The following is a 13,003-nucleotide window of genomic DNA, read 5'->3' on the forward strand; positions in this document are numbered from 1 at the left end:
TATCATAATTTTTTTTTATATTTTTGTGGATCAATAATTTTAATATTTTATTTTATATTCTTTTAAAATTTAACATGATTCTTTTTTATATTTTTGTTAATGTTATATATAGTGTTTTATTTTATCATTCATGAATATAAATTTTAGAGTCAAATATATTCACGTGGCACATTTTAGTGCCAGTCTACATATTGACGCTAGTTTTAACAATTTTATGTATTAAATAATTAGATTTGTTGATATTTACTAATTAATCATGATAACATTTATCAATTATCAGTATATTATTCTTCGATAGGTTGTATTATGGCGTTAAGCATGTTAACGTGACGCATTTTAAAAATAGTTTGCATATATTTTTTCTTCTTAACCATTTTTTAAGAAAGTGCCAGTCTCCTCGTCCAATCAGCTTGCAGATTTTCTGACAAAGGCTTTGGCACCAGGTCCTTTTGCGATTAACCTTTCCAAACTAGGCCTTCTAAACATTCACAGTCCTAGTTTGCGGGAGGGTGTAAGTTGAGTCATAGATTACTAATTATACGCTAGTTGGCAGTTGGCATTTTACCCCTAATGCCTCGGCAAATTAGTTATTCAATTACTGTTATTATGTACATATATATACAATAGCTATTAGGATTTTTTTTTTTTTAACTTTTCCTTTGAGAATTCATTCAGCCCCTTTTTGAATATTGGTTCTCTGTTTATTTCCCTTCTTTTCTCTCTCTGCGAACCATCTCTCTTTTCACCTCCTTCCCTTTGTCCATTCTTTCTTTCTTTCTTTCTCTGTTCTCAGACTCATCTTACAGTATTTGATGAGAGTGAAGCCTCTCTTTCACCAATTTTCACATGGTGCGGTGAGCGTGGAGGAGAGGTAAATCTCTGATCGACGAGACTGAGGACAGAAGGCTTGGGATTTGACGCTGCAGCAGATTCATCGATTCTCACTTGTGTAATGACTGATAATCAAGGAACAAGTTCTAATCCATTGGATGCTCAGTCAATCGCAACTTTCTTGAGCCAAATATAAACATTTCAAGCTCAAATGGCAAAGAACAATGTCAATCCAATGCAAGATCCGTCTAGCCCCTACTACATTCATCCAAGTGAAAATCCTGGTAATCCTTTAATCTCAATTACTCTCAATGCTAGCAATTATGGTTCGTGGAGTAGAGCAATGTTATTAGCTTTGAAAGGAAAGAACAAATTGAAGTTTGTAGATGGATCTCTTACAAAACTAAATGAGGATGATACACTATTTGAAGCTTGGGAAAGGTGCAATACATATGTAGTATCTTGGATCAATTTGTCATTGAGTCCCGAAATATCAGCAAGCGTCGTTTGGAATAATATTGCTTCGGACCTTTGGAAAGATTTGAAACATCAATATTATCAGGGAGACAAATACAAAGTGGCTGAACTTCAGGAAGAATTATTCTCTATGAAGCAAGGCGATTTAAATGTGACTGCGTATTACACCAAATTAAAATCAATTTAGGAAGATCTAAACAATTTTAGACCGATACCTAATTGCAAAGGATGTGAATTTTCATGCTCATGTGGATTGGATGTGATACGACAATATAGGCGTGAAGACTATACAACTCGGTTTCTTCGGGGTCTAAATGATCAATACTCCACTGTGAGGTCGCAGTTGATGCTTATGAACCCCCGATGGGTCAAGGTAAAGGTATCATTTTAAAATACAGCACAAATATTTCATCCTTTGTTGCTGCAAAATCTTCTCTTTGGGTCATAGATACTGGGGCAACTGATCACGTGACATTTGATTTAAATGATTTTGAGTCATATATTCAAACCAGCCCCATAATTGTTAGAATGCCTGATGGGAGCCAAACGGTTAGTAGCACCATTGGTACCATTAGGTTCTCTAATCAATTATACATCACAAATGTACTTTTTATTCCAAATTTTGACTTCAAACTGATTTCTGTATCTAAAATAACTAATGGATTGAAGTGCCAAATGCTTATAAATGATCAAATTTGTGAGATCCAAGACCAAGCTACTTTGAAGAGGATTGGAGTAGCTAAATGTGCAGATGAACTCTATACTATGGATAGTCAAGCTGTTGTTGGCATTAACAAGCATGTAAATCACTTCATTCATGATTCAAGCACTTCACCACACATTTATGCAGATGCTGTCACTTTGGACAGCAACTATGTGACTACACACACAGCAAATCATGTAACTGCACTCTGGCATTCACGCTTAGGACATGTTTCACGGTATAGACTAGAAATCATGCACAAAATTTATCCTTTAATTGATTGTAATGAGAACATAGATCCTTGCAACTCTTGTCATTTGGCAAACCAAAAAAGATTACATTTCTCTTATAGCTTGACTGAATCTGTGAATTGTTTTGATTTGTTGCATGTGGATATTTGGGGCCCTATTTCCACCCCGTCTTTGCAAGGAGAAAAATATTTTTTAACGTTAGTTGATGACAAAAGTAGATATACTTGGGTTCATTGTATGAAAACAAAATCTGAGGCCTCTGAAATTTTAAAGAATTTTGTCAAATTTGTGCAAACTCAATTTAACAAAACCATAAAATGCTTCAGGTCAGATAATGGACCTGAATTTGCTTTGAAAACCTTTTATGCATCTCAAGGAATTTTGCATCAAACTTCTTGTGTTGAAACCCCACAATAAAACGGGATAGTGGAAAGAAAACACCAACATATTTTAGGCATTGCTCGAGCATTATTATTTCACTCATCGATAGCTAAATGTTTTTGGAATTTTGCTATTCGACATGCAGTGTACTTAATAAACATTCAGCCTAGTCAATTTCTCAAAAATAAAGTTCCATTCGAAATTCTTTTTGGTACACTGCCAACTTTGTCAAATTTAAGAGTTTTTGGTTGCTTATCTTATGCATCAACCCTCAGCAATGGGAGATCAAAGTTGGACCCAAGAGCTCGAAAGTGCATATTCTTGGGCTTTAAAGATGGTACCAAAGGATTTACTCTTTTTTATTTGAATTCTAGAAATATTTTTATTTCAAGAAATGTTGTCTTTTATGAGGATTGCTTTCCATATTCTGTGATTTCTGATCATTCTCATGGACATGACCAACCTCAATTTGCATCCAACTTGCATCAAAACACCTTTGACCCCTTTATTGATGACACTACCAACTTGTGGAACCCTTTGCTGTCCAATCCTGCACACACTACATCTCCAAACATTACAAGTGGGGACAACCATCTCCCGAGTCCCATTTCATCACATGCATCACAAACTACTCATGCATCATTAACACCTCAGCCAGCGCACAACTCTTCATTACATACACCAACACCCCCAATTGAAGTAAGACAATCTTCAAGAATAAAGAAAATGCCAACGTACCTTAAGGACTACCATTGTAAGATACATACCACAACATCTACTATCAATTCTCTTTGCAGGTACCCGATATCACAATATATATCTTATGATGCACTTAGTCCCAAACACAAGTCTTTTTCTTTGGCTGTTGCTACAACTGTTGTGCCTAGCAATTATGAGGAAGCAATTGTTCATCCTTGCTGGAGAGAAGCCATTCATAGTGAACTGGAGGCTTTGAAGCAAAATTAAACTTGGTGCATTACAAAACTCCCTGCTGGTAAGAAACCTATAGGTTGCAAGTGGGTGTTACGGGTCAAACTTCACCCCGACGGTTCCGTTGAACGCTACAAGGCCAGGCTTGTAGCAAAAGGGTTTACCCAAATAGAAGGGGTTGATTTTATAGACACGTTCAGTCCAGTGGTTCGCATGACAACCTTGAGAATTGTATTGGCCTTAGCTGCGGCCAAGCAGTGGCACATCAAGCAGTTAGAAGTTAACACCGCTTTCCTTCACGGCGATTTGAATGAGGAAGTATACATGAAACTTCCTCCTGGGCTCGATCATCTGGCTGTACGATCAGATTCAGTTTGTAAACTTCAAAAATCTCTTTATGGCTTGAGACAAGCAAGTCGAAAATGGAACTTAAAGTTGACTGAAACTCTCACCACTGCGGGCTTCACCAAATCTGAATCAGATCACTCTTTATATACGAAAATCACTTCTCAGGGGGTTACTATCATTATGGTTTATGTTGATGACCTGGTTTTGACTGGTGACGACTTGGATGAAATTGAGAGAATCAAAAAGTTACTTGATCTACGGTTTAAAATTAAAGATTTGGGTGATTTAAAGTATTTCTTAGGAATGGAAGTGGCCAGATCTTCCAAAGGAATTCACATCTGTCAGAGAAAATATGCGCTTGACATCCTCAAAGATTTTGGGTACTTAGATTGCAAACCTGTTAGCACGCCTATGGATTACACTTGTGCTTCCAAATTGTCACGAGATAGTGGCACTTCTCTAGCTGATCGCACTCCTTACCGGCAGCTCGTTGGAAGACTATTATACCTAACCAATACACGGCCAGACATTGCCTATGCTATGGGGCAACTTAGTCAGTTCATTGATTGCCCAACTGATGAGCACATGCGGGCAGCTTTTCGTGTGTTAAAATACTTAAAAGGATGCCCATCCGTTGGTGTTTTCTTTTCAGCAGACAACGACCTCAAGCTCACTGGTTTTGCCGATGCCGATTGGGCAACATGTGCAGATACTCGAAAGTCTATCACTGGCCACTGCTTCTATCTTGGGAGTTCCTTAATTAGTTGGAAGAGTAAGAAACAAAGCACCGTCGCTAGATCCTCATCCGAGGCAGAATATCGAGCCTTGGCATTGGCTACTTGCCAAACTCAATGGCTGTCTTTCATCATGCATGACCTTGGATTGCCCCTAACGGAGCCCATTACTCTCGTTTGTGACAATAGATCCGCCATTCACATTGCCACTAATTCTATTTTTCATGAACGCACAAAGCATATCGAGGTGGATTGCCACACCGCTCGGAATCAGCACCTTTCTGGCCTCACTCACTTGATGCCAGTCTCCTCGTCCAATCAGCTTGCAGATTTTGTGACAAAAGCTTTGGCACCAGGTCCTTTTGCGATTAACCTTTCCAAACTAGGACTTCTAAACATTTACAGTCCTATTTTGCGGGAGGGTGTAAGTTGAGTCATAGATTGCTAATTATACGCTAGTTGGCATTTGGTTTGTTACCCCTAATGCCTCGGCAAATTAGTTATTCAATTACTGTTATTATATACATATATATACAATAACTATTAGGGTATTTTTTTTTTTAACTTTTCCTTTGAGAATTCATTCAGCCCCTTTTTGAATATTGGTTCTCTGTTTACTTCCCTTCTTTTTTCTCTCTGCGAACCATCTCTCTTTTCACCTCCTTTCCTTTATCCATTCTTTCTTTCTTTTTTTCTCTGTTCTCAGACTCATCTTACAGTATTTGATGAGAGTGAAGCCTCTCTTTCACCAATTTTCACACAATCATCAATAATTAATAATTCTAATTCTACAAAAAATTATATTTTGATACCAAGCATGCTAATATAATACATTTTGGTGCCACTTTGAATATCTATCTCTTCTCAACTATTTTTTAAAAAGATATTATGTAATTAATCATGCGCAAATTAATATTTAGTGATTAATTACATTAAGATTTGTTAATAATTCTAATATTTTATTTTATATCTTTTTAAAAATTATCTCAATTTTGTGTATTATATTTCTGTGAATGCTCTATATAGTATTTCGTTTTATTATTTATGAGCATAATTTTTAAAGCAAGGTTTATAATAGATATAGATAATTAAATTGAAGTTGTAACAAGATAAAATGAAACTGAAATTGAAAGAGATGGATTAGGGGAAAACCAATGGCTAACGCCCAACAGATCTTTTATCGTTTACACAATTACACGTCGAGCTTTAAATTATTATAACATACCATATATTTTCCAATACTATTTAGAGTTTAATTAGTATTTATATGCATCGTGGCGTCGACCATCATTATCATGATCATCATCTTTGAAACTGCAATCACAACATGAATGAAGAAATGTGTATGTTATCGTAATTGGGAACGTGGAGACTGGAGAGTAAAAATGAAGAGCCCTTGGATGCATGATACACGTTTGGTGTGGCGGTTGGGAATATGGTTAGAGACAATGAAATGAATCCTTTTCATTGGCACCCTCTTTTAAACCCACAAAGGCTACATGTGGGTCCGCGTTTTACCGTGTCATAAATGCATTGAGTTGGCTACATGTGGGTCCGCGTTTTATCTTATTCTTATCCCCTAAAACATACAATTGAGAGGGGTTTTTTTTCTATTATAAATTACAGTCTTGATATATATACAATTTTTTTTATAAATAAATTTAATTAAATTTATCCAAATCTAATAAAAATTAATCTCAGATTAGAGTACGTATAACACGCACTTTTTTTCATTATAAAAAACGGTTCTTCTCTTAAAATCAAAACTACAGCGCTCAAACTTTAAATTAAAGTCAAAATCGTTGCGAAAAGTTAAAAAAATTTTAAAGCTAAATTCAAAATCATCACCATAAAACACAGAAAGAAAATATGAAAGATTATTGAAGGTATTATTCACTAATCGTCCAGTTTTTTTACTTTTTTCTTTCTCATTTCGATCACAAAACACTACATAGTCATAATTTTGTTTATTCAGTACAATCATTTCGTGTTTTTGCCTTGAAATACGTATTACTATTCTCATTATACGCTTCATTTGGTGATAATTGCGTTAGGTCGGTGTAAAAATATTACGTAGTGTTTGTTGTATAGTTTAACCTGTATTTGCATGTGTTTGAGGAATTTGAATCTGTTTCTGTGCATGTTTTAGTGTTTGCATATTTCGAAATGCGTTTGTCTCTAGTAATCATTGACAACTTTCGGTGTATTTTATGTGAATTGAGGTGTACTTGGTGCTGTTCTCCTCTTTATGCTGTAACTAGGCATCAGAATATTGTTATTGTGCTTCTGATATTATTTTGTACATATTTGAGTAATTTGCAACTATTTTTGTCCATTTATCAAAAATTTTGTTCATCGATTTGTTATAACAACCCATAGAATTTTGTTCTAGTGCTTCTGGTATCATTTTATATATTTTTTACTGAGTTGCATGTCTTTTTGAACTTCAAAAAATAATAACGGTGTATTTTGGTTTGTTTTTGATGTATTTCGTGTGAATTGAGATGTACTTGTTGTTGTTGTCCTCTTTATGCTATAACTAGACAACAAAATATTGTTATTGTACTTCTGATGTTATTTTGTACATATTTGAGTGATTTGCAACTGTTTTTGTCTATTTGTCAGGAATTTTGTTCATTAATTTGTTGTAACAACCCATAGATTTTTGTTCTAGTTCTTCTGGTCTCATTTTATATATGTTTCATTGAGTTGCATGTCTTTTTGAACTCACATTATATGATGTAATAAAGAAATAATAACAATATATTTTGGTTTATGTTTCGGTGTATTTCGTGTGAATTGAGGTGCACCTGGTATTCTTATTACCTATTAACATTTTTTTATTTCTTACAAAAAAAATGGCAAAAAAGGAAGCACCAAAATATAATATAAGCATATATGTGTTTGAACAATTCAATTTATTTTGTATAAATATAGTTTATTTACATAATTTTGATTTATTTGCAGAAATATCATAATTTGAGATACTCCATGAGATCCATTCATGATCATTTTCACAACATGAGTAATGACAAGAAATTCATTGTTCAAGAACTAGGATTTAGTGGTTTGATGCATATCCTGCTGCCATGAATGTGCCACATAAGCTCTGGAAAGAATTGGCATAATCATTTGATCTCTAATGTAACAGATTCGACACACGGTATGGTATAATCAACATCACTCCAAAAAATATAGCAGTTGCCCTTGACTTGAGTGCATCTGGTAAAAATCTATTTTGTAATATATTGTGAAAATCAAATTTAGGCGTGTTATCAAATTATTTCTGTGTTATTGAAATATTTTGTGCTGCGTTTGCAGGGCCACACTATCCAACTAAAATTAACTTTCAAGAACTTAATGAGGAAGATAAGGAAGTTGTTAGAAGCTTTTAAGACAAGACTTTGTCGCAATTATCAACCTCTATGATAGAGATGAGTGTTGATGGGAAGGTAAATCAACTGAAATTCAAGAGAACATTCATCCTCTACACTCAGATGTCTTTCTTGTTGCCGACAACGGTAAACAAACTTTCTCCGATTCACATGCTGGCCATTCTTCATGTGGACACAATACGTGAACGGAATTAGAGTGATCATGTGCTCAACTTTCTCATAAAGGACATTAGAGAGCACACATTGAAAAAAAATGTTGTTAATGGTTGCCTATTTACTCTAATGATTGTATATTTTTATGAATCAACACACAAAAATAGATCGATGGATGCAATTTCTGGACTACCGTGGGTCCAACATTGGACCAGGGAGTTACTGGTTGAAAGAATACTAGCTGAGATCAAAGGATGACATGGTAACTCAACATAATTCTTTCTTTAATTTCAGTGTATTTGTTATAAATATATTGTGTAAATAAATATTTTTTCTATTTTAGGAAATAGTGAAAAGAGCACAACTTAGAAAACAACTAAAAGAAAAAAAAGAAGGTAAAAAGGAAGGAAGAAAATAAGAAAAAGAAGAAGACGACTATTTCTTCGAAAAGTGAAAGTGTTGCTGAATCCGAGTCTGATTCTGAAGTTGACTCGGAGGAGACACAAAAAATAAGAAAACAATCTAAAAGAATGACAAAGAAGTAAGTATTCTTTTTCGGTGTATTTTTGACAATTTTATTGTGTTTATTTGCCTGATGATTGCTTCCTTTTACAAGATGGAATCCAAGAAAAGAAAGCATATTACTGAGGATTCATCTTTCATCAAAATTTTATTTATTAACAGAATTTTTTTAATGTATTGTTAGAAGTGAAAAAAGTGTGAAAATAAGAAAAAAAATTCACAAGCCTGCAGAGAAATAAGTATTATTTTTCGGTGTATTTTATCAATTTTTTTGTGTTTATTTGCCTGACAATTGTTTGCTTTTTCAGAATGCAATCCCAGAAAAAGAAATCACGTTATTGAGGATTCATCTTTTGAAAAAAAAACTATCATTATAATGCTATATTTATTTTTTCGTCAAAATTTTATTTATTAACATAATTTTTTGCATATATTATCAGAAGTAAAAAAAGCGAGGAGGTGTGAAGAATCACTTCGAATAAAAGCCGTCGTACAGAAAGGTTTGCCTTGCAAAGCAGAGAGTCATTGCTAGGATATATGAAAATTGAGAGGAGTCGTACAACGATCTGCCACATCCACCCATGTTCCACCGACAATAGTCCGTCGCACATCTGGCGGTAAAACCATGCCAACACTACTAAGTCCCATGACCAAGGTTCTGAAAACCGAACCGGTCATCGAACTGCTCTAGTTACTGGTTCACTGGTTCATAGGTTCAACCGGTTCGACCGTAGTTGAACCAAAAAACCGTTTTATAATAAAATAATAAATAAAATATAAATAAACACATTAAAACATAACTATAATTTAATATAAACTTTAAAATATCATCCAAATTTAAAAGAAAAAGCTCTAAGATGGTTTCAGTTAAGGAAGGCGCTCAATCCATTTGCCAATTTGGAAACATTCAAAATTGTGTTCTATCATTGCTACCAACTTGCTACCAACCGGATATGCGTCCAAGCTTGCCAGAAATTTGCTAGAATGAAGTTGCAGAATGGAAAATTGAGTGCGAAGAGATTAAAGCTAGACTAAGGCAACAACAACAACCACCCCAAATCGATCAAGAAGCAACCAAATCTCAGCTATCAACAAAATAAGACTCGCAGCAGCATCAACAGAAATTCAAGAAAAAAGAGAAGCCAAAATCAATGCAAATTCAGATTCAACAAGAATTTAGCAACAAATCCAACAACAGATCACAAATTCAATTTCACAAGATCAGTTCACAAATCATTTGAGTCCAGAATATGAAATCGATGAAGAAGAGGAATCAGATTTCAATTTTGAATTTCAACCACAACAACAATAAGAAGAATCAAACAGAAATTGCAGATCAAGCACGAATTCAAAATTCAAATCCAGAAATTCAATAAAAAATAACTCTAAATCCAGAGAATCAAGTACGCTTAGAGACAATTGCAAAGAAAGTAAAATCATAAATCAAGTACGCTTAGAAATTATGATAGTACTAAATTGTACCTTCTAATTTGGCAACTAATAAAAAAATAGAACAAAAAATTTAAAGTAAAAAAAAATAGAATTAACAACCCAACCAAAGAATCAAGAACAACCCAATCAAAGAACAAATCAGAATCAACAATAGGGAGGACGACAGAAGAATAAAAATAAATCAGAATCAAACCAACAATCAGAATAAAACAGTTCAGAATAAAAAAAATTAGAATCAAAATCAAACTGAGGCTCCATTACAGATGCGGGAGGAAGAGAAGTTTGTGACTGACTTTCGTTAGATGCGGGAGGAAGAGAAGGTTCATTCGAAGCAGAATTATTTTCAGCATTATCATTCCTAGGTAGTTCTTGGTTGATACTTTCATCCATACCTAAACATTACCAGCAATCCAACCCAATAATCTCAACTCTCAAGTTCACAACAAACAATATCCAAAATTATTAAAAATTATTCACAATTACTCAACAAACAACAAAATTCAATTCAGTAAACAAAGCAAAATCAGTTCAGTAATCAGTAAACAACAATTATTAATCAAAGCTCACAGTTCAGTTTAACAGGATCAGTTGAATCAGTTCACACTTCACAGTTTCACACTACACAGTTCAAAGAAAAATAAAATAGGGAGACAGAGTTCACAGTTTCAGAGTTCATCATGTCACACTGCAGTGACTTCAGTTCACACTTCACAGAGTTTCACAAAATCAAACAACTACTCAATCAAACTCATCAAGGATACAGAGACATGCTAAACTGAAAAAAGAAATTAAAAAAAATTACCTGGAACTCTGGAAGCTCGAAGGCACCTTCAACAGAACATGCAATAGGGAGAGTGGGAGACAGCGACGCCGAGTGACCAAGCAGTGCTGGAGCACCTTCGAAGGAACGACGGCTGCTGCGCGATGGAGGTGGCTGTTTGAAGGAACGATGGCTGCTGCACGACGGAGGTGGCTTGGCGAACGAACGACGGCTGCTGCGCGATTAGGTGGCTGTTCGAATGAATGACGGCGGCGGCACGACGCGGTGGCTGGATGGAGGTGAGGAACGACTGGACGACGAGCTCGATGAGAAGTCGTGTGAGAGTCAGAGAGGCGTTTCCAGTTCTCACTCTCAGTTCTCAGTTTCTGAAGCTCGAAGAGAAGGGGGATACACTCAGCAATCAGGATCGAATTAGGGATTTACGGCTCCAGAGGCTGAAATTGCAACGTTTTGCGGCCCAGTCAAAAAACCGGCTGGTTCAATTTCGGTTTTCAAATTCTACGGTTTTGCTGTTTAACCGAATCGTTTTTCTGTGCGGTTCACAGTTCGACCGGCCGGTCCGAACCAGTTTTCAGAACCTTGCCCACGACAACCTACCACATCCATCAATGTCCTCTAATAGAGGCAACCACCTAATATGCACCCGAGAGTCAGAGGCATCTAAAAACAGAATGTCCCCGATGATCTACATGATATATACCTTGGTGTAACGGAGCAGGCGCTATTTTGTCGGGTGACTATCGATCATCAGGGCCGGGAACAACACCTAATAGCTGCTGATAGAGGTCCTCAATAGACCGTCCCTGGTAGAACTGCTCCCGGCCACCTATGCAGCCACTTACTGGATCCCCATCGATGTTGAGTCCCAACTAGTACGCCGCGTCATGCAAGGAGATAGTCATCTTCTCGCATGGCAGATGAAACGTATGGACTCATATCGCTATCTCTCGATCAGAGCAAAGACCAATAGCTAGTCATGCTCCCACTCAACCATGTATGCAACATACTCAAATTCTACCCGTCTAAAATGTGACCTAATATGCTCGAGCGGACGTCCCAATATATTTCTCCTGGTACGCAAAATCTGAGGTGCCTAAGAAACAAAATAAATCATTAAAAAAAAAGAGACCCTAAACAATTAATAACACAAATTCGTATTTTAAACATATAAAAGATAAGAGTTATAAAATGTACCACTAGGTCAAATCTTTCTACTATGTGGTTAACCTGATCCAGCCTATAAAGACCATCCTCATACCCTAACAACTCTTGCTCCATGAAACTCCGTACTAATAAAATAAATTACAATAAAATAATTTTAAATTAACTAAATTGTTATCAGACATATTCAAACTAAATCTAACAAACATAATCAATTAGACCTAAATAATAATCTAAACTAAAATTAACTAAATTATCAAACTAATTAATCTTTATCTAATAACTTAATCAAACTAACTACTCAAACATGTTAGGTTAACATAATAAACAACAACAATTAAACAATAAAAAAAAAACAGAAGAATAAAATTAGCTGAAATTGACAAACTCAAGAGATTAAAGACTTCAAGAATGTCCAAAATCACAAGATAAGAGAAGAGAGGATGAAAGTGAATATGATATGGAAAACAATCCAAACGAAGTGGTCTCCCTCCGTTTTTATATTTGGGCGAACTTGGAGTAAAGTTCGCCGAAGAGTGCGTCGAGGGCGCGACAAACTCATTCTAGCCCCCCTCCAAAAAAAAAAAACTCATTCTGAAAATTAAAGTCTGTGTAATTTTTATAGGGAAATAATAACTTCTTTTAATTTATAATAAGAAAAAAGCCTACAATTGAGTAGTAGTATTCTATATAGATTCAGTTAAACTCAGGTGCAGTTAACCTTATCTAAGGTTAATAGATAAAGGTCGTTTGATAGATAAGAGTCGTTAAATGATTTATCAGGTTTAGTTAAATTATCATTTAACGTTTCTCAGTTATCAACTTCACATGAGTTTATTCTCTTAGTTATTTTTTTAATACGTAAATAAGTTAAATTTCAAATA

At 35.1% G+C, this 13,003-nt stretch overlaps 2 protein-coding genes across 2 annotated transcripts; both read left to right on the forward strand.

Annotated features, from left to right (window-relative positions):
- LOC107639980 lies at nucleotides 1,672-3,609 on the forward strand. The gene is made up of 2 exons (XM_016343533.1): nucleotides 1,672-2,249; nucleotides 3,441-3,609. Exons 1-2 carry the CDS (start codon nucleotides 1,672-1,674, stop codon nucleotides 3,607-3,609), a joined length of 747 nt encoding a protein of 248 aa, XP_016199019.1.
- On the forward strand, nucleotides 3,787-5,088 carry LOC107639981 (uncharacterized mitochondrial protein AtMg00810-like). The gene has a single exon (XM_016343535.1). The coding sequence runs from the start codon at nucleotides 3,787-3,789 to the stop codon at nucleotides 5,086-5,088; it is 1,302 nt and encodes a 433-aa protein (XP_016199021.1).

The sequence above is a fragment of the Arachis ipaensis genome, chromosome B05 (genome assembly GCF_000816755.2).
Source record: "Arachis ipaensis cultivar K30076 chromosome B05, Araip1.1, whole genome shotgun sequence".
In the NCBI taxonomy this organism is placed as follows: Eukaryota; Viridiplantae; Streptophyta; class Magnoliopsida; order Fabales; family Fabaceae; genus Arachis; species Arachis ipaensis.

Coding starts and splice junctions, on each gene's coding strand:
- LOC107639980 (XM_016343533.1), top strand. CDS start 1,672: ATGGGTCAAGGTAAAGGTATCATTTTAAAATACAGCACAAATATTTCA. Junction 2,250..3,440: donor CGCTTAGGACATGTTTCACG/GTATAGACTAGA, acceptor TTCTCTTTGCAG/GTACCCGATATCACAATATA.
- LOC107639981 (XM_016343535.1), top strand. CDS start 3,787: ATGACAACCTTGAGAATTGTATTGGCCTTAGCTGCGGCCAAGCAGTGG.